This window comes from Falco biarmicus, chromosome 4 (assembly GCF_023638135.1).
Source record: "Falco biarmicus isolate bFalBia1 chromosome 4, bFalBia1.pri, whole genome shotgun sequence".
Taxonomy (NCBI): Eukaryota; Metazoa; Chordata; class Aves; order Falconiformes; family Falconidae; genus Falco; species Falco biarmicus.
The window spans coordinates 23,966,682-23,992,615 of record NC_079291.1 but is presented as its reverse complement, the minus strand read 5'-3'; the positions used below and the strand labels follow the sequence as shown (position 1 = coordinate 23,992,615).

Sequence of the window (25,934 nt, the reverse complement as noted above, 5' to 3'; positions counted from 1 at the left end):
AAGGGATTAATCAGAACAGAAGCCAACTGAGCTGTGTCTGCAATACCTTCAGTGCCTCGGTCTTTCTAAAAGGTAGTAGTGCAATTGCAGCCTGAAAAATCAATTTGTTCTTGAAAAAAATGCCCCAAGTTTAGCAGTGGTTCACCTGCAAACTATTCTTTTTTCCCCCATCTAGAATGGCTAGCAGACAAGCAGTCCAAACTCCTTATAACCCATAAGACTAACAAGCAAACGAAAAGGTCTAAACTCTACCCCCAAACCCAAGCAGGCCATTAAACTCGTCCACATAGGACGCGGCAGCTCTGCAGGCCTGGCCGCGTTGGCTGCTTAGTCTTTTCACACCGTGCCAGCCCTGGGCAGCAAGCCCGTGGCAAAACACAGAGGGGTATCTCCAAACATGTACCGAGGTGTCCTAAGGATGCTACACTCACGCCCCCATCCTGGCAGTCACAGGACTGAAAAAAATCTGTACATGACAAATTGATTAAAAGTTATTGCACTGCTAAATGTTAACTAAAATTCCATTTTTAACTTTATCTTAAAAACTAATGTAACTACGTTTAGCTTTGTTTAAAAGACAGACTCTAATTAAAACTCTCCTAACATCAAAAGCTCAGTTTTTAACTTTAGTTTAGCTGAAAACTCCATTTAAATTTACTGTTAAACACTGTAAAATTAACTCCAAGTCAGGTACCGAAATCTTCCTGTGTGACGGAAACAACGACAGGTTTTGTAGTGTACTGTTACTACGTGCAAGTAAGGCACATGAGGACTTGGGCCAGCTTTGCTCTCCCTCCCGTCACTTTACAACTTACTTCAGACAGACTGGGTTTGCTGTCCCACAGAACACCACCGAGTGAATGGGAACATCTGGAACAGTTCAATGCTTTTAAAAATTACTATTTAATAAAGGTATGCAAAAAGGATTTCTTCCTCTCTCCTTTGTCTGCGGATACACTGTAGCATGATTTATGATACTGTAATTTGGATCATCTTCAAAGATTTATTTTCGATAGAGGATAGATCTCTGAAGATGTTCCAGACACTTGTAATCAGATGTTTAGCCACCTCATTTTTATTCATTTTACAGGTTGGGATTTTTTTGAGGGAGGGAAGATGGCTTTGTTTAATGCTTAATTCTTCACTGCGCTGATAAAACTGTATGAACTCCACACAAAACGTAAGGCTGTGGGAGTCATGTGTCTGTGTTCTCTCCACCATATCAGGTGGCCTAAGGATGTTTTAAGACAATATTTTCAAATACAGTAACTCATGCATGAAGAAGAATTATAATTAGCTGAAAGTAACAATATAATTTTAACCTTATGGAAAATACAGAACCTCTGTAAATGCTGGCCTGTTCGGACAGACACACACCTCTTGGTCACAGCGATGGGAACAGGCTGCACCAAATGTCGAATACACGTGTGCATGTGCTTTGCCTTAGTTTGACTGCTTCATTCTTCAACTGCTTCTAACATTTTTCTGAAAATGTAAACTTCAACACTTTAAGAGTGAAAAGGTGAGGAGCGGGGATGAGACATGGCTGACAGTAAGACAGTAATAGTAGGTCTTACTCAAAGTGGGTAGAAGTCTTTTTATCCTCTATGTTTATTAACAGATTCTTGCTTTTACTGTTTTCCAGGTAAAAGCAAAACATGGTTTTAGCTTTCCTTCTCTACCCAATAAGCATAGGCTTTGTGATAAAAGATGGCTGGTTTGAGGAAATACGTCTTACAAATGATCTTTGATAGTAAACCCAGGTTATGTGTTATTAAGCCTGAAAGAACAGACGTAGAGGGAAGTAAAGGGGGAACATAAAGCTGCAGAGAAAAGCCTACATACACATGAAAATCTCAAGCTACAAACTTTCCTGTTATTTAAAATCAAGCACTACTGCAGCACTGTGTTACCAGTAAATGGCAGCTTCATCCGCTACCAGAAACTCATCTCTGGGTGACTTGGCTCATGTAAAAGGCAAAAGAATGGGAAATCTTAATATACTGTGCACCGATTCACCTCCGACAGGCAACACACGTAGTGCTGAAGGAGAAAAGACGTCGTCAGCCACTGTGCTACATGGTCCATATAACACAACCTAGAGCAAAAAGGAATTCAAGGCTCACTGTCTGCTTCTTCCTATTCTCCAAAACACTGAGCACTTAACCCAAGGCATAATTTTGGACAGAACCTAGAACTCTATTGCATGGGCAGTCAGTGCTTTGTGCCATGTTAGCCTACGTCGAGTGTACACGTGTGTGAAATCCCCTAGGAAGAAGTGTGACAGGAGAGGTAGGTGCCTATCTGTCCATTGGTGCAGAAACACAAGCAAAGAGAGGTAAGAACCACCACAGCGTACATCCCAGCCAGGACACACAGCTTTCATTCTTACACTCATTCTTTCAGCTTTGCAGGGCACTGGGAACACGTGCCTGCCTTCTTAAGGCAAGGCCTTCCGCCCACGCAGGCAGGTTACCAGGTAAGCCCACCACCTGCCCCCTCACCTCGCAGCTAGGCACAGGCACAAGTGCACCACGGCAATCCCACTCATCCCCAGCACCGTGTGCACGCTCGCCCTGAGTACCCCTGCCATCCCTCCAGCCCCGAGCCCCTCAGCCCTGCTCTGCCAGCCCCTCCATCGCCAGCCAGGTCCCCCTCCTGACATACGTGTTGGCTCATGGAGTGTTGAAGTCACCGGGTGCAGAGCTCCCCCTAAAACCTGCCTGTGTGAGACCAACCATTGCTCACCAGTGAAGGACCGCTGCTTTGGTTATCCCTTACCCATAGCCACCTCCTCAGCCCCACAACAACCAGCACTGGTCTGCCTATAGGTTCCACCTCCCGCGCTGCATAGTTCCAACAGCTCATTAACTGCCTTGGAGAATCTCCTGCTTATCCTCATTCTACGAGCCTACTCCAGGGTAAACCACACCAGCAGGCCTGCGCTCTGTTACCACAAACTGACAATGAACGATGACATACTGTTGTTCTTTTAAGGGATTATTTAGCTTATATTATAAGGTTTTCTTTTCTTTCTAATACAGCATGTATTTTAGCCTTTCACTGCAAGTATGCCGAGTACTTCAGCTTTACTACACATGTACACGCTTGTGCAGGGGAATGGAGACAAACTGAACTGATGCTTCAGCTGTGCACTGTGGAGGGAAAGTAACATTAAAGTCTGAAGAGGAACTTTCCATGACATTACACATTAATTCGTTCCCACACCTGTAGGGAATAGGCTTTTGACTTTAACAAACCACAGTGAGTTATGTTTTTATCCAATTTACTGTTTAACGCTTAACCCCAGTGAGTACAGAGGGTATTTGTTGCTAGTTATTAATCCCAGTACTGACTCACTAATTCGCAATAGGAGTATGAAGACAACAGACTTTTTAAGCGCTTGGGTCTGTACACTGACACTCTGAGCATCTGACAGACCTGCATACCCCTAGGGCCGCTTTCTCCACCTCTCCCCACACAGACACCGCACGCCTATGGTCGCCAAAGGCAAGCAAACCGTCAACAATGTTTGAAAAAGGAAGGGAACTAACAAAGAGTATTTCCTTATTTCTTGAACTTTAGGCTTGCTGCTTCTTTTCCCAACCACAGTCAACATAGACTAATTCTGCTGTTTCAATTTATCTACATATGTTCTCATACAGCTGAGGCCTGGGAACTGGTAGGGGCTTTGCAAACAGCAGGTTACTTTGCCAGTGTTCTGTTACCTGCCCTAGCAGAGTATCATAATGTTTGGACTACGCTTCTGGATTTACTCCTTTGAAGTGCCAGGCAGAGTTTGAAAGAACCTGTATCAGAACATCTGCGTTTTATGCTCAGAACTATGACCATCATCTGGATTCAGATGAGACATGAAACGATACTCCTACTCCTGTTGCTTCCATCTGACCATCCCAATTCCCAATCTTTCCTCGCAGCTAGAATGCTCCCTTTCCAACAGATGATGTATCGAGGGGAAAACATTCCAGGTCTTCCTCATTCTTAACATTCATTCAGTCAAACTGCTTTTTCCCCTTGTTCTCTGTGCACACCACGCGTAAATGATTCCGTATACTGTAGCAGCGCAAATCTAGATATGTAAATAAATAAACCCTGCAGCATTTCGAACATCAGTATGTGCTGGTGACCTCCTAATCTCAAGCAGGGGTGGCAGCACGCCACATATACGTATTGTTTTACCTTTGGAACCACAGGTTTAAAACCACAGTTTTAAAATCAAGCTCTTACTAGTTCTCTGGGACCAGTCTGCTGCATTTGAATTGCATTAGACTGAACATAAAATTGCACTGTTAATCACAATTAACATACCCAAAGGGTTCAAAGGGCAGGCAAGGAGCTCAACACATCTAAACTTGCTGCTTATCACTCAAGAGCAAGGCACATGACCTTCACACAAGGGAAACTTCTCAAGACACTATCTACATTAACCACAAGTAGTGTTTTCTCTAAAGACCTTTAGGGCACTCAAATGTACTCAGATGCCTAAAGGCCCTGACTAAATTAAAATATCTAAATCCTTATTATTCCAGCTCTCTGCATCTTCTACCAGAAGGTGCCATCCTCTGAAGTAGTAGTTGCTGAAAATGATGGTGCTTTAGCTTACACCCCCAGAAGTGTAAACTAATAATGCCTCCCCACACCCCACCAAATGACCCATTCAGTTTTGCTGCCTTTGATGCAATGGACTGTAACCTCTCAACAAGAACCACCACAAACAGATTCCAGCTGGGAATATCCAACACAGTTTTATACTAGCACCCTGTTTCAAAGAGACTACTAAGGCTAGAAGATGCTAACAAGCTAAACAACACTGGCAGCACAAGGCCCTGAAAAAAGGATGGTAATATGAAGAGAAAGCACTTTAAGGGCTAGACTTTTAAAGGATATTTTCCTAAACATGAATATCCTAAGTCACTATAAATATTATTACAATGAGGCCCATAAATCTCAATGGCATAAGCCAAGACTAGAGGCCAACATAAGCCTCCAGTCATGCATCCTATATTCTGGATTCCACATGTTTTAGGGTCTCTACAGTGCTTAAATTCTAGACACAGTTCATTCATTTTGGGCCTTAAAAAAGCAAGGGTAACTCTTTACTTGCCACCTTCCTCCTCAAGTCTCATGCCAATGAAAGGCTCTGGGAGAACTTCAAAAGAATCTGGCTTCAGGACAGTAAGAGTGTGAATGGAGTAAGTACTTCCTCCCAGAAAAAAATTAAGAAAAGACTTAAAAGACCCAAACACCAGTTGATTCATTCCCTGACTCTCCCTTAAATAATCAGCTTTCTTGCCAGACAAGGTATGCCCAGTATGCCGAAATAAAATGTTTACAAAGTATCAGATGGCACTCCTGCTGCAAGCTCCTGATTAAAATGAAAAGCATGTTGGGGATCTCACCAATATCCATAAACAGCTGAAGGGAGGGCGAAGAGCACAGAGCCAGGCTCTCTTCAGTGGTGCCTAGTGCCAGGACCACAGGCAGTGGGCACAAACCGAAACACAGGAGGTTCCTTCCGAACATCAGGAAACAACTTTGATGCTGCGAGGGTGACTGAGCACTGGCACAGGTTGTCCAGATTGGTGGCTGTAGATAGGAGATAGTCAAAAGCCATCTGGACATGGATCTGGGCAACTGGCTGCAGGTGGCCCTGCCTGAGCAGGGGCGCTGGATCAGATAACCCTCAGAGGTCCTTTCCAACCTCAACCACTCTGTGATTTCAGTAGAAATGTGAGTGTCGCTTTGGAGCAGAGAGAGAGGATATGCGGAAAAAAATCAAACGTCAGAAACAGAGATGCCGTTGATCCCAATTAGCACTTTCAGCATAAAAATTGTGCTTACCACCTCCCTTTCAGAGACATAGACCTTTATGTCTAAACACATCCATTGAAGAGGTCTTTTACAGACTTGAATTGGAAGTGAATTCAGAATCAGTACACAAAGTTGTGTTTGAAGTTCAGTATGATATAAACATCCTGTAAGGATTTCTGAGAGAGAGGTTTAGAAAATAAATGGAAAAAATATCAACCCTACTTTTCCCTTGCACAGGCTGATGAAGCACTGCCTTGCCACAGGCAAGGGCATCACAACAAGTGAAGGAGCTTCCTGACTTTTAAACTCTTCCCTCTTTCATACTGTGCCCTGTCGCCTCCCTAGAATTACCCAGGATTCTAAATGCTGTTTGTATATTCATATTTAATTCCAAATTAATCGCTTTCTTCAAAACAAATCCTCTTCCAGAACACGCCCAAAGGACTGATATTCCCACCAGCTGTCATCAGGGCAGGAAGCTTACCTGCGTTACCAGACGTTATAAATGGAAGGGAACTGACAGCGACTCCTACTTCCTTTGGGAGATGACCAGAATTTGTGAGAAAAATTCAAACATCTCTTTTCAGATTCACACATTTAAATACAGAATTGTAAAACGTGCCTTATTCTAAACGACAATTTTATCACCTTCACTAGCTTTACTGTATACCAAAGAGAAGAGTTCTCTCCTGCTGGAAAAATCTCATTTTCAATTTGTTCATCAACTAATCATTTGGAAAGACTTGAGAGAATTACAAACTAATGCATTTAATCCTGTAAGAGCCATGAAACGTGAAACCATGTATTAAAAACAGACAGTGAGGCAGCTCACATATATTCATCATGGATTTCTGGATTTCTTTAGTCCTCAGTTACCCTCCTCAACACATAATGGTGATTTCACCTTCTCTGTAAGAATCACCATCCTCAATCACGTTAAGCCAGCACATTAATGGAAACCACACACTAGTTAGGCACAGTCGTCATCAAAGGGCTTGGCACACCCAACTGGGCTGGAGCTGAAGCAGCTCTTTTGTGTCCCCTGAGGCAACAGACACGCGTGCTGGCATGCTGGCCGACACAGGCTCAAATCTTGGAGACGCGAGCAAGTCTTTCACCGCACCAAGACTGGAGGCAGGGAAAAGAAAGAGAGGAAGAGGGAAGGGAGGGAAGGAAGGGAAAGGGATACATTCTGCCAGAGGAATTAGACCACACAGAATTTTCAAACATGACAGAATAGCAAGAGCTTGTTTTCCGCAAATTTTAGCTACAGCATTAATGAAAGGTTTCAGTGGACTTGGGAAAAGACAGACTACTAACCCTTTTGCAAAGCTGCTAGTTCTAGTAGCATTACTCAGGCAATACAGTCAGCAAGTGTTTGCTGCTTATTTAATTTCACCAGTTGATTTCTGCAATCACATCAAAGCCAGAGATAAGAGGCAAGCACTGTGAGTTCTGAATTTTTAACCAGAAAAACAGTTTCAGAAAGAGTATGTTTGAAAATACTTTGCCGGCAAAGCTCACATTATTTATGAACATGCTGCACAGAAATGTAATGCTGGTAGCATTACACTAAGTTTGAAGATAAAATTGCAGAGCTTTTTCTCCTACTTTTAAGTGGTAACCGTGAAAATGAAATTGTAACAATAAAAAGCATATAATCATAAATCGCAAGTCATTTCACTACAGATGCCTTCTAAAAATGTCTCAATGTAGGAATTTTGTTCCCTTAACATGCGAACTTACAACAGCCAAAAATCCCAACTGATGATCTGTAACAGGTAAGAATTTGCTGAACAGTACATTTTTCAAGCAAAAAAACCAAGTACCTGCAAAATTTACTTATTTTACATTAGTTGGATTCCATAATTTCTTGGACGGTTATGTAATGAGGGTATCACAAACTAATCCCTTGATGATCATCCTGGAAGTGGTAAGTCATGGCCTGAGGTCCTGCTGTACCATATGCAGAATACACAAGTGCTAGGAAAAGCATTATTTCAGAAAGCATTACAGCAGCTTACCATGCCAGGCAGGATTCCTCTTTGTGACCTCCAATTTGTCATGGAAGCCAGGACTCCTGCCATGCCCTTCCACTTCTACATCAAGGCTGGTGAAGCCATTTACTTGATTTCTGTCCCTGGTGACAGCGTTAATGCGGGTCGGGATAGGTTCAAATGTAGGGTCTAACTCCAAGATCAGCCTGTTCAGTTGTTCAATGGACTGATCAATATCCAAAGTTGGAGAAGCTGCCAAGTCCCCCACATTCTGTCCTTGATCCAGACTGTTTGTGTCCCTCTGAGGCACTGGCCTTGACTGAAAACCCTCCGCACTGGCATGTTCTGCTGCTTCTGCAGCACCTGACACGCTTCCTAGACCTCTCTGCACAGCATCTCTGCTGCTGGAGCCACGTGTTGGCGTGTCCGGGACTCGGGACTGGCTCTGGACACTGGCTGAATTCTCCACAGTGTTATGAATGCCAACCCTCATTTCATTCTCTGGGGTAAAACCATACTGGTGAGCAGTGACCATCTGCTGCTGGCGTACCCAGGTCTGAGTAGAGTAGTTACTTGGGCCGTAGGCTTGAGGCTGGGATGAGACAGAAGGATTCCGCTGCAATTGCCGAGCTGACTTTGCCTCAGTGCTTCCAAACGACCTCTCGTAGAGGGGATCCACACCAATGCCCAGGTCTGGGGCAAAAGCATTGTGATGCTCTTCCCCAGCATTACTTCCAAAGCCGTCTGAAAGAAGCGAGTTCTGACTGCTCTTGTGGCAGTTGAAGTTCCCCAGGTGGGTGGAATGCTGCCCTTCTGAGGAAGACAAAGTCCCAATGCTGTCCACGCTGTGAAGGTCATGATTAGGCATTTCGTCATCCAAAATATCAGTCTCCCTGTCCTTCAGTTTGGTGTCTCCATTCACATGAACTTGAGCTGGCACGATGTGGTGAGTCCCACTGTACTTGGTTCGAGCATCAGTCATATCCTTGGTGGTGTTGACAGAATCCTCCAGACCGAAGCCACTAAGTAGCTGGTCCAGTTCTGCCTTCTCCTGGGGGCTCAGAGCCCGTTTGACTCCTGGCACAAGGCGCTCCTCAGTCTTGTCTGTCCTGATGGAAGCTGTCGAGTGGCCTGAATCACTGCTGACAGACAGAGTGTGATCACTGTGATCAGGACTGCCGGTCATGGGAACACCCTGAGCAACACCAGGGATACTGCTGTCTGAAGAGCTCTTCTTCCTCACTTTCGCATACAGACTGCCATCAATGGGACCTTGGGTGTGCAGCACTGTGAAGAGATAAGTAACAAGGAAAGGGAGAGAAAAGGGCAAGGCATTATATAAGGTGGCGTTGTCCCACACGACAGAAATACTGCTATCAGTAATGGTATTATCTCAGCAAAACTAAATTGGCTCTACAAACACAGCACCAACCAATGGCATTACCTTCTTCCATTCTGCATTTCAATTTATAACAGTTTTCTTGATGGAAATATCACGTGCCATTCATAGCTCAAGACCAAATACCCTTCCTCTCTTTTTATGCTGTTTCAAATGCATGTTTATGACTCCACGAACTCTTCATACTAATTCGAACACTTACACTATTACAATGCTAGACATTTGAGAGGCTGCCACCACGCATTTCATCCCGAGCAAGAACAGTAGGAACCTACCAGCAATACTCGCCTTGAACACCTATTGCGCAATCAGTTCATCCATTTCTACTTGATGGGCTCTAACTACACTGCAAAGAATCATTTACTCCTGTTTTTGGTGGTACAAGATAAAAAACAGACTTTCAATCAGAGCTGCAGTCCTTGGAACATAAGTAAGGCCTCTTCACAAAAGACACACATGAGGAAATGTTAAGACTATGAAATTTCTGCATCTGTGTGGAGGATCTGGTATGCGCTTCGCTTTTCAATTTTAATAAGCAAGGTCATAATCCCTTACAAATCAGAATGTAGCTCCTTCAAGAATCAGAATGTAACTCCTTCCCCAGCAGTGATGGGAAGATCCTAACTTTATTTCTGATCCCTGAGATACTGACTCAACTAAAGTTTATGAATAACCATTCATAATAGATACGGGCTAGAACTTTCTGTTTGGAACATCTTTGGAAAATACCACACTTTCGCAGGAAAATGCATCTTGTAAGTTTACTAAGGCTGGGTGTTGAGAACAGACACGCTCCTGCTGCCAGCCGCACGAGCACAGCTTGCCACACATCACTGACACCAGCTACGCGCGGAGGAGCTGGGTGAGCCCAGCTTTACCGTCCCACAGCCCCGTGAACTCCCGTGGGGGGCTTCACTGAGATGAATGTATCGCTTTTGATCACAGAACTGTTACTGGCATCCATGAACCTTCTCACCATCTTGAGGCAAGCATCCTGTATTTTTTAACCTGATACACTGATTTTCTTTCATGCTGCAGCCACCAGCTCATCTTAGTTACTTCTTTTCAATAACCAACAAAAGTGAATGTGAAGCATGCAGCAGAAAGAGAAGAGAATCATAGCTAGAGACTAAAATCTCTGCCTTGGAACTGTCTCCTCCGTACATACCTCTACCTGTTTTATCACATATGTGATAAATTTAGATATTATGCTTTACTGTTAACAGGAACACATAAAATATATACTGAACAGTTACACATACAAAATACATATATAAAGGATAACTGTTGAAAAAAAATATATCTCTTTTTTGCTGACCAGAAAAAAAACCACAACTTGAGCAGATTTTGTTTTTTTAACATACGATCAGGAAGTAAAAAATCCATTTCAGTTAAAAGTTCTACAGCGAGAATAATCTCTTTCCTGTCATTTCATACTACCAACACTAGCAATGGATAAAATCACAAAACACTGTATACGCTGATATCTCCCTGGAACATTTTAAAAGCTCAAGAGTTTATTCGAATCCAGCTTGTTTTACCCAAACCACTTTTTCCTCCCTCTGCATGTCAGGGCTTTCTAAAGCTCTCCTTGACACTACAGACCAAGGAGAAAAAAACAAAGCTGTGAGAGGCACATTCTTACTCTTTATTAGACTTGTTCATCCAACTACACCCCACACCACACAGTTTACACCAGCCTGAGGCAGAGCGTGGCTGCTGGGCTCATACCCAGTGCTGAAGATGAACATAATTATTTGTTTCTTATGAAAAGCTTTAGGAGTAAATATTTCTACTGCCTGCCAAGCCAAGACAGTAAGGTGAGTGGTTCTACTTTCACAAGATGCAATGCTCATTTACCAAAACATTTATGTTAAGCAGAAGTTTCTGAACAACTTTCCCTACCCATAGTTTGAGAATTGTTTGATAATAAGAAAAGTAGACCACAACAATTTAGGAACACGCAGATTTTTGTCAAAGGTAACCAACAGCTTAGCCTACACCTGCGGCAGTTCCAGAGCCGAAAGAACCATGGAGAGCCCAATGCATTTCAACATCAACTCTACCACACATTTTAAAAAGATACTTAAAATGGCATCGTGATCATGAAGCTTCTGAACTAGAAAGCTTTCCTAGGCTTTAGAAGAAACATTATTCAGAAGTTGTACCCATGATGGCAATGAATTCATCAGTTTATAATGGCAAGAAAAGTGGTCTGGCTGGAAAAAGCCTTCATTATGGGACACACTGCCAAGTTTCCATCAGTTAAAATACTTACACACTGGAGGTTATATGATAGGTTTAACAGATTTTAGCTGCTAATTAAAGGACAACTTTTTACCTTTTAAGGCCTAGGTACTATTACTTTTCTGATGTTGATTTTGAAAACAGCACATGCAAAAGACCAAAATACTCCTTTTCAGAACAAGCAATCAGGCTAGGGAAAAAAGAAATCAGTTCCCCTTGCCGTAGAATTTCTCTGTGGGCAAACTGTTAGAAGTCTGTTGAGGTTTATGAGGTGTAAACCCCATGGTGAAAAGAGCTGCTATGCATGAGGGTTGAATGTCTGTGTACAGTTATTAAAAAAGAGTATTCATGAAAAAAATACCATATCTAAGGAAAATACAGCCAATTGACAGCGTCTCAACCTCCTCCACGCTGCGATTTCTCCTAAGCTCTCATTACTGCTAGGACAATGAAGCACGCTTGGCACTTCATGTGGAATTATGAATACAGTTACCACAATAAATTGCAAAATAAAAATAAAAGTAAAAAAAAAACCCAAAACCCAAAAAACAAACAAAATCCCAAACATCACAGAGTAACTATTAGGTTTTTTGGGTTTTTTACTTTTCTGTGTGCTTAATTTGCAGTTTAGAAACTAGACAAGAAAACAATACAAAACTGCTTTGTTTGGAATAGTTGAATATCCTGATACAAAATACGCTTGAAGAGGTTATAGGTCTGAGCTGGAACACAGTGAAATCAACACAGGACTAGTGCACTTAACCATGAGGAAGTGTTTGTGCTGCCTTTCCTGTTACCCAGAGCCAGGTGCCATGACCCGCCAGACATGCCAGCCGGCCATCACTACCTCACACCAGGTGAAACACCCTAGTATGCAGATTTGGTTTGCCATACTGAAACTTGAAGTACAAAAGCTGTCAAATTCTCAAGTGCAGCCACAGGAGCAATGGAAAGCCTGTGTGTATCTCGCCCCAGCAGCCCCCCTGCACCAGCACACAGGGCTGCCCAAGCACCGCGGCCAGAGCATGGCCAGGACAATGGGCAGGCTGCCAGCGGGCTGCCGACCCCAGGGTCTCACACGTCTGCGCTCTGTAAGCTCCAGAGATAACCCTGTCCAACACTTCTCCCACTAATAGAAAATTATCCAATTTATTCTGCGCTTCCCAGAATTCTGAGCAACCGCACACCATCTGGGGGTCTCCCATCTGTGAGCTGTACAGCTTCTATTCTGAATAAGAGACACAAGTTCAGCTTACCAGCAGCATCCCTACTTAACAAAACAGAAAAAAAACACCCAGAAAATGAAATTTAAACAAGAAACCTACAGTCACATAAGTGGATTATGAATCTCAAGAATTGTTCATTTCCCCTCTTTATGTTTCCACTCAAAACAACGAAAGCTTTTTTAGAAAGGTGTTGGGGTTGTGGGGTTTTTTTTTTAAGTATCTGTATACACTATTTCTACATGCAAATTGGAGAACATGCAAAGAGAATTCCTTAATATATATTTAATGGTGTTAAGAATTAGCACCATTGGATATAAATACAAAACCAGCTTTCAGCAGGAAAAGGATGGGGTTTTGGTTGCTTATGACTTTTGTTTGCTGTTTACCTATGAAGTATGCAAAGCAGAGCACACAAATGCTTCCTTCCCTTGGACTTTCGATTGGCTACAACAGCTTTACAACATTCAGGAGATTGTTGGGGTTTTGTTTTGTGTTTTTCAAATTCGGAACAACTGACATTTCTTAGAGACTGTTCCTTTTCACACTGCATTTACCTGTTGGTACAAATCTTGGACTTAAACTACATCAGGATTCTGAAATGTCTTTTGAAGTATATTAAAAGAATCTTTTTTTCTGAAAAATGCAGAAGTTGAATAGCTGTCTCAACTCTCAAATGATCCCATTGCTGGCTAAGACATTTAATTAATCACTACCAAATCCCAGTTTCCATCTGAGCTACAGCTTGTAGTGAACACTAAGAAAAGATTGTAGAAAGCTTCATGTTTCTCTGAAGAGTTGGTGTTAACTGGTAAGCATCAAGGAAAGGTGTAGGAATGTTTTAGACAAGTAAAGGCTAGAGGAATTTCTTCCTCCCCTAACTTGTCATGTAGGTGAATGAAAATGTCTTTTATGCAAACAGAGCTTTTCAAAAATCCTTAAAAATATAGATCTCTATTACACTGAAGAATGGCACCTGTACTCAGTAGAAGCCTGATTGATAAATACTACTGGGAACAACAGTCCTTCTGAGACTTCTCATAGGGTTTGGCTCAGGGTGGCCCAACACAAAATTCAGCTAGAACAGAGGCAGCAAATTTGAGACAGAAAGGTGTGTGGCTAGGAGAGGAAAGCTTACCACCCCCACAAGTCTCTGCACAGAAACATCTCGCTCTCACGGGGAAACTCAGCAAATCCACTCTGAACCTTTGGCAGGAGTAACCATGGCTTTGCTATAGTATGGCCCCTGTTAAAATCTCTGAAATCTGAGATTCTCCTACAATGACTAGAACTACTTTGTATAAGCAACTGACTGTGAGCTTTCTGGGCTTCCCAGTTACTACCTGTGCTAACGAACGGCACAGCCCTGTCAAAACTGAACACTGCGGCAGAAGGGATGATGTCCACCTGCTAGCACCTGTGTGAAATATTTTGGCACCATAAAACTGGCAGCTAGGTTTTGTGGCATTCCATGTTTCACCCTGTTACCTCAGAATTGCTGGTATGTGGAATACCAGCAGACTAAAAAGCCTGAACAACCCTGGACATAAGCACGGTCTTATTCAGCATCAGCCTAACTGTTCATAAAACAAGCCTAGGAACACCACCTATCAACAGGAACTTCAAAATGAAAGGAACTAACAACTTGATATATTTTATACCCCTGGCATTATTATCTGATAAATGGAGATTATGAAAATCAGAAGGAAATGCATATACCTGAGAGGAGAACCAAGTACTCAACTGGACTACATAAGCAAACAATTTATGAGGAGTCCCAGTCCTGCACAAACTCTTTAAAAAAAAAAAAAAAAAAAAAAAAAAAAAAAAAAAGGAAAAAATAAAAAAGTTAGCACCCAGCTATATAAAAAAGGCATTTAAGCTGCACCAAGAGAATGTAATCATAAAGCATGGGATCTTGATGTCCTACTGAAGTACCCATAGCTGAAAATACAGTCCACTGGCAAGCTTCACAAATCCCTAAGGCAATTTCTGAAAGCACCGGCAACCCAAACAGAGGTCGTGGTGGTCACAAGGAGGCTGGTGAGCCCAACAGACACTACTTGGGATATTTATGCTAGAACTGGGGAATCGTATTATGTTATCTGTCTATGAGTGAAGGAAGAACCGGAAATGCCTGGGACCCGCTGACTTTTGGCTGTGAACTTCACGGTCAGTACACCACCGCTCAACCTCACAAGAAAGCACCTGCCACTGGGGGATGAAACCATTTATTTGCATCTAGACCATTTTGCTCCAGTAAGCAACTGCAAGTTTAGAAACCTCAGAGTCACGAAAAAAATGACCATTCTGCATCATAAACAGCTAGAAAAGCATGAGACTCACAGCTAAAAAAAAAATGCAGCTGCTCCTGAGGAACCTGCATATTTCAACTTCCAGCTCCTGATCATAAAAAACCAAATTTATACTGCACATAGCAAACAAATTATTTTCAAATTTGCACAGTTGTAGGAAAGCATTCTTAGGTTAATTTTTTTCAAATTTTTATTTAATTATGACAAGCACCTACATGTAATTATCCAGTAACAATTTAAAAAATATTCTGATGTGTGATGCTGAACAGCATTAGGAATTCAGTTTTACCTCAGACTTGCATAAGATTCATCACTGCAAATCCAGTGGAAAGAATATAACTTAGTTGATGTGAAAAAAAAAAAAAAATAATTAACTCTACCTAGAATTTTTTCCCCTCCTAACTTGGTTTAAAAGGAATATGAAATGCAGTATGAGGCAAAAATCACAATTTTATTTTAAAATATAGCATTTCTGCCAGGGGAGAACTAAATACACAGCATCACACTCTGCGGACAGTCAGTCCTTACAGAGCACACGTATACATCACGCAGTTTCACACAAACGTTACACTGGGCAGCCTGAGATACGTTTCTGAACCACAGTAACCCAGAGAATACTTTAGATATGACTTATTTTAAGTGGAAACACCCACCACAAATCGATCTCCCATGACTCAATGATATCATAGTTAGAGAACACGCAAACAGTCAAAAGAAATACAAGGTTTACATTTTTATTTATGTGTGTACATACATATAAAGTACATGTATGTTCACTATGTTTTTATATATAAGCTCTCTATATAACTATACATATATGAAAACTGTATACATAAAAACCCACCTATGTAGATGTGGTTTGTTTGTTCTTAAAACCAGGACAAATTAACAACTCAAATGCTATAAACCTTCCAAACACATGGTTTCAAAGTTGTTGTTCTCATTTTAGGTACCATCTTAATTTCATATTCTGCGTTTTTCACACTCACATATTTGGAACACCTCTGCGCTAGGACTTTTGGACTTCACTTTGCTCTTTCACACATTTCCTCCCCAAATGCGATAACCAGCTTCACTGCAAAAGCAAAGCTACGCATACAGACAAGGGGACATTTTTGATCGAGGAAAATGAGAAAACTTATTAGAAATGCAAAACGTTATTCTGTGCACCCTGCTAAGGAACTGCACTGCAGAGGTCTCCTGCGCTCCATACCCCACCCCGATGCGCAGCTCCGTCCTGCTCTCACTTTTTCCGAGGAAGCAACACTCTCTAAAAGGCGGGAGTAACGCAGCTGTCAAAAGCCCAGGGAAGCTCGCAACAGGGGAGACCAAAGTAATGCTGGAATTCAGTTATCCAGACGGCAGGGGCCCGCTTTCTTTCAGCCTGACCTCCCTTCCCAGGATCTGTTCCAGCTCCCCAAGCTGCCCAGGCTGAAGCCCAACAGAATTCCCACCCTGAATCTGAATTACACACCCCCCCACTACCAGGGGCTCTCTTACAAAGGAAAGCCTCAGAGCAAAGGCTATGCATGTAGTTTCGCTCCCATACATAATACACAAAGAGGAACTTATATAAAAATTTCCAGCTGAAATACCAGCACATACCAAATTCAGTGGCTTCCTTCCAAGTCGCTGTTTCCTGGCACTTCCCTCCTCAAAATCCAAACACCCAAAGGCAGGCTCAAGAGTTAAAAAGAGGTTTCAGTCTTTCAGCCTTTTGACTTGTCCCCACAGCTACTCCCTGTCCATTCACGGCTTGTGAAAACACATACAAATGCAAGCCAGCTAGGTAAACACCAACACACCGATCCAGCAAGAGCCGTCCTGACCCACTCCACCTGAACAAAAAGGAGGTTGCACATACACAAACCTTTGCACACTGTACCCTTGTTCATGTTACAGCAGGAAACATTACAGGAGATGTGGATTATTTTTGTTCAACCTCATAAATAAATATTTCTACCTTCAGGCAAACCTGGACAAGTCCAGAGCTGCATTCCTTCAAAGTTAAATCTTTTTATGTGTGCTTCTCTTTTCCTTTCTCCCTCTCTGACAAATACAGGCCCTCATTCCTTGCGAACTCTTCCCACAGAATTCCTATAAAATCCATACCGAGATATATGTGGTTTGTATTTCCAGCTCTTGAACCACTACAAAGCTTCTTACCTCTTTATTAAGCACGATCAGGAACTTTCTGCAATAGTCAATCACTGGCTCATTTAAATCAACTAATGCTCTTTAAGCAAAGCCCTGCACACAGGAAAGCCCGAGTTTGGGCAAACACCCCAGCTTCAACAGGCAAGAAATGTCCCTGCTGCTGTTTGAGCTGCTCCGGCTCCTGGAGGTAAATGGGCTTCCCAAAGGAGCACCAGCCTGACAGCCAGAAAAAGCAAATGAAAATGTAAACAGGAGGGAGGAGCCTGCGGGGACAATCAGGTTCAATGAAACCTGAACTCCTGGAGCCAAGAAGGAGTGGAAATGTGTTGGCTGAAGTAGGTAATTCAGTCTACAAGGTATTTCTTTACAGTGGGTCTTTCTCAGTCTGTTTCAATATCCAAATGGAGCCAAGCAAGCTCCTGCTCCCACATTGCTCAGCCACATGCTGACAATTGCTTGCTTTTGCCATCTTTTTCCCAAAACAACCAGCCTTTAGAAAATTGTGTTCTGGCACACCGATCAGGTCAGACATTTGCATCCACGCTGTCAAGAATTTGTACGTATCTGAGTTCTCAGGGAAGGAAAGCCGCCTGGAAATCTTGAGGCAATAACACTTATTTTTACGTAGCAGCTGCTGCTTGCAAGCTCCCACAGCCCAGCAGGGTCGGAGTCCTCTGCTCTGGCATGAATCAGCCCGGAGGGGGACTAAGCCTGTCAGTTCCTCCTTCAGTAACAGCTGTATCCCACCCCACGGCAGCCCGCAAAGTTCTGCTCTAAACATTATTGCAAGCATACGCAGGCATCACCCCCCAGCCAGCCACGTCCCGAGATAACAGCCATTTTCTGTTTCAGGAGCTGTCAACACTTCAACGACTTCTCGGCTGAACAAAGGATAAAAGCAGCTCTTGCATCGCAAAATACATGTACCTGGTTGTTGGTTATGAAAGAGTTGGATGTTAGGTTCAAACCCAGTTCAGAAGGTACACGCTCTTCTGTTAAGAGTGTCACTGCTCTTGCAAATCAGTAACTGGCTGCATGTGAAACCAGGCAGGACTTGGAGAAAAGACGCCAACCACACAGCACACACTATGCCGGCAGTACCTTCCCAGAGGCAGAGAACCGGCTTTCTCCTCTGGGACCATGCAGAATTGCTTCTGAGCTGGAAACTTCCAGCATCTGCCTCCAAGATATGGAAAAAAACAACAAGATATATTCAAAACTCTTGATGCAAACTGATGAGTCTCACTAAAGATGCAAATTTAGGTTTGGCCTATGTTTTGGTTCTCGGTGAGTTAAAAATGCCAGCTGTGTTCCTTGCCTCAATTACAGGCTGCTTCTGCTCCTTCACAAGCCCGCCTGCACACGCATTCCGGGGGTCTGGGACTGTAAGCGCTAAGCATGCTTGAACACAGGCTAAGGCTCAACCCTGATGCCTGCACTAGCTAAATTACCAGAAGACACCCAGACAAGGTAATAGCAGCTCTGCATAAGTTAACTTACCCTATGGATATTTTACCTGCAACAGATTCATTCTGACAGATCTCCATGATTAAAATTTTATTGTTCTACATAGCCTTAGTGGTGCTTCACACAATCATTGCAAGAATGCTTTGGGAACTCAAGCAAGACCAGTGTAACCACTGGTTAAACCCATCCATGGATGGGGTTAGAAAGATGTTCTTAAGCCGTGTCACTCAACCAGTTTTGCTGACACTCCCGCTGCTATCAGTTCCTGGCTTTCAGGGACACTCCATCCTGCAGCGCCGGGAATTCCTGGTTGCGCGCACATTCACACAGCTGAAGACCATCGGCTGACTGGGTGTGCGTACTATACATACCCCTTCAAAGCTTCTGTGCTGACTGTTGCGAGTACAGATGAAATCTGGCCTAGCACAGAGCGGCAGAGAAGGGTCACCCAAATGAACTGATCACAATGAAGTGATCACAAGTTTTGGAGAGAAGATACGGCCCTGCACTGTGAATCCGCATCATCTCAGACTTCTTCATTGCCCAGCTGCAGTGCTTTCTACAATTTGGAGACCTCAAACTGCATTTAGTGCAACTCCCAAACTGTGATATAAAAAGTAGGTCCTGATTTGGTAAATTGTTTCAAGGCTGCAAGATTAATTCCTAGTTCATAAACATTTATGTGGCAATCCTTTAGTACATTTTTAGAGGGTTTTCAGAGAATTATAATTTGAGGATAACAAAATGGACTGGAAAGAAAGGAGAAAGGTATGAAGTCATCTTCTACCACTGTTTTTCCTTCCCTAACTATCCAAGACATTCAAGCAGCTGCTGGTGTTCATGGATGTATTGCATTTTAAAGAACCAGTTTTCCAACATGAAATAGCAGTAGCTAAGCCATCAGGAAGCAGTTCTGTTTGCTATGCTGCTCTGCATAGAGTCTCTGACTCCAACTGAAAAATAAGAGGCTGAAGAAAACAAGGCATGTATCACAAAACCAGAAAGCAGACAAGCACTGAAAGGAAAGCAGCTGGAGGTGGGGGTGCTGTTAGCAACATGCTGTATGAGCAAGACCCTCAGGCTCACATGAGGTCCTTAAACCTTAAACCTTAAATCTTTTGAGAAGCAAAAGAGAGGGCATGCAAGACCCCACAGGATCTTTATGCTGTGCAAATGCTGATGTGTATTTCCCAGCCATTCAAATGGATCACATGTGTAGTTCAATGATTTTACAAGTACTCCGGAGTAAGAAAAACATGCTTCCAAAAGCACAGCTGTCCTGCACGGAACACAGGCAGAGCCAGCCAGCACAAACTCACGTTTAGAACACTACTGTAATATACTGTCCCACTTTTGCCCACCTGCAATCAAAAGAAAAGCACCGTGATCCCAGCACAAAGAATTGATGCTTCCAGCAAGAAATTTTTAAGGTCATTAAATGGGAAGCAGCAGAAAAACACTGATGACTCTACATGGTTGCTGAAAACCGTATAGGACCATGATAAAAAAGGAAAGGGCTTAAAAGGGCTGCATGAAAGGTCAACATAATGAATTTACTCTTTCTGTTGAGTATGGAATGTGTAATTTAACAGTATTACCATTATTAATAAAATTGCTCTGCCACTCAGTGGCACTTTCACTAAACTGATCAGCAAGTATTTCTAAACAAGCCCATGTATTGGCGAGGAAAGCTAAGGGACAGGTACACTTAGCAGAGCGCTTTCATTTCCTAACTTACTAATTAAACTTCAAAAGTTTTGCACTAGGATTCAAGAGACTTGTGGCTTATTTTCAGGTATTAGAGCAATAGAAGTAATGTATTGTAACCTTATAGGATAATAATTAAAGAATTTACCTTACTCAAAAAGAGTATTTGAAGATAATCAACACTCGCTCAACACAAGCATATACTAACATAATAAAGTATGTAGTTCTGTGTAGAGGAATGAAGCTGGGTTAATTAACATTGATAATATACAACTGTGGGCTGGCTTCAGGGGCAGTGGGCTGGCTGATGTGGATGAGGTGCAGCTGTGGCTGGTTCTGTTAAGGGGTTGGGCAGCCAAGGAAGAAAGAGGAGGCAGAAGCAGAGAGAAGAGAGAGAATGCATGCCCTGGATGAGGAGAGACATGGAGAAGGCAGCAGAGGGACTGGCATGAAGATTATGTTGGTATGAGATGGTAAAAGACCTTGTTGCAGCTTGATAGTTTGGAGAGTGCTGCAACACACAATGAGACCTTGAAATCAGAAGTTGTGGGAGTCAGCAGGGCCCGTCTTTCATTCTGCCCTTTTCTGAAGTCAAGGGAAAAAAAACCCCACCAGGCACATCTATGAAGTGGTTGTGTAAGTATTAACACCACTTTGGAAACATGGAAGGCAGGGGAAACCCTCTCACTTTATCTTCCTATGGTCCACTAAAGAGAACCACTATTTGTAGAAAATGCTTGCTGCAGAAACCTTCCCAGGAAGACACCTCACTGCCTCAGTACCTCTGTACATGGCAAAAACTAACATGTTTCATTAACCACTGTGCCAGACTCAACCAGACAGCTGCAGGACCACCTCCACAGTAAGGCATGCTCAACTTGCTGGAACAGCTCTCCTTCAAAAACTAACATTGATTACGGAACAAGACATTCCCAACCAAAACCATAATGTTTTGCACAAGCTGTTAGCAGAAACCCATCAGGCCCTCCTGACCCACAGGACACACCTGCCAAGGGGGAGGGGAGGGTGAACACTGTACCATGGCATCATTAGTCTTCTTGTGATGGGAGTGGTAGTGGCTACCTGAACAGGGACCAGAAGAGAGTCACTGACAAGGCACCTAGCTGAAAAAGGCAAGGTGCATGATGTTAAAGGACCAGCAAAATGGGCAGTAATTACACTCAAACTCAGGAAAAGTCAGAACACTCTGATTACTTCAGGCATTTACCAGAAGAAGGATTGCTACTGCTTCATGGTGGCCTAAAAACCCCAAGAAACTCCAACCACTCTCATATGAGGCCTGTCTTTTGTTTTGTAAGTCTTCCCAGAGATTTGCCATTTAGGGGTTATAATGAATTTGGTATCATGAATCACCAGTTTATTCATGCAAATGCATTCATTTAAGAGACAGCACAAACCCTCACACCAGGTGCAAATGGCACCATGACTGGTGATGCTCTCTGTGCCCATTTTCACTGGCTGCTGGACTGAACCCTCCTACAGAGAGCGTGGAGCACGAGGCAGCTCTGTGTATGTGTGCTCGGGGGCCGGCACAGAGAGTGAACTTAAACCCTTCTCTTTCTGGTCTTGGGCAAGTCGCAGAAGAAACAAGCACCAGATCCCAACTTACACTAAGGCTTTTTTGGTTTGTTTCTTCCAGTTACACTTTCAATCTCTGATGCCGCCATGCTAATTTTACTCCCAAGCAAGTCAGGTGTTACAGGAATAAAAGCTCTCCAACACCCACAGCATCATGAAGGGGTTTTTTTCCATATCTAATGAAGCTAAACAGGTGGGATACCCTATGGCCTTCACAAGAGGGACGAAGAGTTGTTCAAGAGGCAGGTGCAGGGAAGGCACACTGGTGGAGGTTTGCCTTTCATACTAAGGCCATGAGCAGACTGTAAAATTAGGCAAAGAGGCTTCTCCTGTGCTATGTGCATGTGGAAGGAGATACTGATTTGGATGTTAGTGTTTAAAATAACAATGTTAACAACCATAGGCTGTAGCTGACACGACTGAGAAACAGGCACATGCTCAAAGGTTAATGCAAGCCTGCTCAGGAACCCAAATGAGCTGAGCAAAGGAGACTGGCTTGAAAAAGCATTACATGGCCTGAAGTAACGGCCCCCAGGCAATATGAATAGAACATGGGAAGGAAAAGAGAGAACGCTAGCCATGGTCACATCTGTTACCTTCCTCTGAGTTTCTACTGTCAGAATCCTTCTGTGCTGAAGAAAGAGGTTTTTTGCACATCTCATAAAAACAGAACTGCAAAAGATACCTGAATGTACCCTGAAAGTCTGCTAAACCCTTCAAATTCCACCCTGTGGTCTCTGGGTACAAAAGTGTAATGAAGGCCTTTGACAAAGGGCTGGTGAATAACATCCTTGGGATAACAGCACTGCCTGTTACTGAGACAGGACAGAAAGCAATTGGAGGACATTAAAAAGGTCTTAGGGCTTTGGGTTTTGCTTGGGTTTTTTTGGGAAAGCAAATAATTGGCTCTGCAGCAGCTTTAAAAGTATTTGACATGTGCAACCTGTGCTTCCAATAAACCTGGGGACTGTTAGAGACCCTGATGATAGGGTGAATGGAGGCCAGTGTGCCCAGGAAGGGAAACAACAGGCAGTCAGAGGCAGGAGGCTAATGGAAAAAACCAGAGGACATGGGACAGAGTAAATGCCTAGGGAATCCTGCTTCTAACCTGTTCTTGTTTTCAGACATAAGGCTTCCAATATTTATCTTAGGTATAACCATGTCTCACTGGCACTTAGCATTTTGATTTTTTTCTGGTTTTATCGGAGATAAATATAAACTCAGCAGAACTGACAAATGGGACCTAGCAGAATCCCAATGCACTGAGTAAAATGCACATCATTCTTCAATTCAGACACTGCCTCATTGATACACCCCTGTGTTTGGGTAAAAGGAAAAAAAATATTTTTCAATAGAACACAGCAGGCCAAGTTCTGGAGCTGAGCTTAGCACTTAAGTAAACACTCAAGACTCTCAAAAAGGTGTTCAGTGTATCTTAAAGGATGGTCTTTAAAAGTGAGCCAAAAAAAGGTCACTTTGAATCAGTAAATCCTTTGAAAGTCTTGGCCCCTGACTGCACTTCACTGTTGGCTCCTAACTGACCAATCCAAAAATACTCTAATACTTTTTCTTTGGCTAACAAAAAAGACACCAAACCACAAACCAACCCCCAAAAAACCACCAACCCCACCACCACCAAACCAAACCAACACACACACTCCCCAAAAAAAAACCCAACAAAGCCAAACATGAAAATACAAGATTACAGTCCAGGGCAGTATTAGCTAATCAAGAACTATCTTGAAAACACCTGCATAAACTTATTATTTGGTCCCTAACATATTGAGTTAAAGAAAAATATTTAAGCCACATTTAATGCTGTGTTAAATTAATTAATGCTGTATTAAAGGAGGAGGAGAGAGAGAATTACCTACTGCTGCACAAGTAGAAATGAAACCTTGTAATCCTGTGCTTGCATTCAATATTGCTGACATAAAAAAGAAACCATTTTATTTAAATTCTTCCTCCAGCTCATTGTGAGCCTCATGATTAGGAAGTCCAACCAGATTAAAATTATATATATATATATTAAAAAAATAACATACAAAATTTCAAGAAATAGAAGGCATAACTTTCCTCAGAGAAAACCAGTTCAAAGCTGACACTCCAAGGCATTTCAGATACTGTTTCAAGCTGGCAGCATTTTACAGGGTAAATTTCTCTATCTTCTGTAGATGTCTCTATTTTCATTGTCAGAGAGAAAGAAGGGAAATTCTTTCAGGACACCTTGTCATCCCTACCTTCTAACAAATCTCTCTTTGTCTCAAAGAGTACTGCATCCAGCTGGTGACTAAAAGCTGCAATTACCATTTATTCGCTACCAATTTATCCTTCAGCTTCACTCACCAGAAATCGCATCAGACCTGCTGTTTTCTTTGGTAGGCATCTGCATTCCTGTTAAGGTACCAAAGCCAAGTAGTTTTGCCTCAGCCCTTGAGTTTTGCAATACTGAAGGGGCCCTCTGGGAAAAAAAGTGTTTAACTACATGAGGGGGCACCTCCCTATTGAATAGCTATTTACTTTGGGTTGAAGAGGAGAAAAAATTTCAATAAAAGTCAAACATCCCATCTAATCACATGACATGGGTGCATACCAGAATGTTGGTTATTGCCTACCTGGAAACATTTCTCAGATACTTTCCTTTATGAAAAGAAAAAGAGCAGGAGCAAACCAGTTTATAAATATTTAGCAATTTTTGACTGATTGGTGTTGATTACAGTTACAAAAGACTAGAAAATTTGTAAAGCAACCCTCTCAAGATACAGGAATTTGGATTCACTCAGCTCTATCCCTATTTGGTTTGAATTAAAAACATCCTTTTGTTTCCCAGGTTACTACTTTTCTAATTAACAAACACTGTTAAGCAAGCAAACGCACACTTTGCTAGAAAACAAACAGCAAGGTGCTGTTGAGAAAGATAAGTTCCTGCCTTGTAAAGACTTGCTGAAAGTCCTTCTTTTGCTATTTCAACCAATTTCTAATATGTGCACATGTTCTTTGCTTTCCACATACTGTAGTGCTGGCAGACAAAAGACTACAGAGGGATTTAGTGGTTGTTAACAGAAGTGAAATGTCTTAAAATGGAACACTGAACAAGAACCAGGTGCATTTCTGTTGCCAATCCACTGAATTCAGTAAAACTACAAGTGCCATTTTAGCCAACTATAACCTTTGATGTTTACCAGTTGTCTTTGTTAAAAAAAAACAACCATGCACAACAAAACCAATCCTGTATCTCGGCTAACTGAATGTTATACACACAAATGGCAGCACAGCATCCCAGTCACACACATCCCATAGTCATTGTCTTAAGATAGAGTTGTTCCTTCATGATAGATTCACCATCTCTCTAGAAGAATCTTAGTGTGCTATCAGGATATTGAGAATAAAACTGAGATGAAGCAGTTATAGGCATTGCAAAAGTAACAGCAACATTCATCTTTTCTTCCAGTTATTCACGTTCTTCTATCAAAATGTTTCTACTCTTTGGCAGTACATTTAATTTTTATTTGAATATCTCTGATTTTATTTGCAGAACACCTGAGAGCCCAGGCTTGTACCAGGATCCACCGGTGGGTTCCACGCAAACGGATGGTTCCTATCCAAAAGGAGACTTGAATTTTTCAGCAGGAGGGAAGCATTCATTTACAATAGTATCTCTTACTGTGCCAAGTAATCATCCTGAAAATTGTCGAGAACCAAAAAACACCACCTCAACAAAAGACAAGTCACCCCTTTTCCACTTACCTCTCTTCCCTCAGGGGGGGGCATGGGCGTGTGGGGTGTCAAAACTTTGTCATTTGGTATTTGAGAGAGAGAAAAATTAGTAAGTATAAAGCATATGAAAGTTTTTCAGGAAGTGGGAAGGGATTACTTCTTTCTTTCAACTTTATGGTCCCATAGAAAATACTTCATCCTCATTTATCACTACTCCCTATCTCCCTGCCCTAAATGCCATAATTACAAGCAGTAATTGTTTTTACTAGTTTTT

At 42.4% G+C, this 25,934-nt stretch overlaps 1 protein-coding gene across 13 annotated transcripts in view; it reads right to left on the bottom strand.

Annotated features, from left to right (window-relative positions):
* Window positions 1-25,934, bottom strand: part of TNS3 (tensin 3) — a 281,293-nt gene that overhangs the window by 59,275 nt on the left and 196,084 nt on the right. For 12 of the 13 annotated variants that reach the window (XM_056338690.1, XM_056338693.1, XM_056338691.1 and 9 more), the window contains one exon: window positions 7,857-9,116. The exons of the other annotated variant lie outside the window; for it this stretch is intronic. In XM_056338690.1, the coding sequence (XP_056194665.1) occupies window positions 7,857-9,116 (1,260 nt within the window). The remainder of the gene's footprint in view (window positions 1-7,856; window positions 9,117-25,934) is intronic. 13 annotated transcript variants of the gene reach the window in all.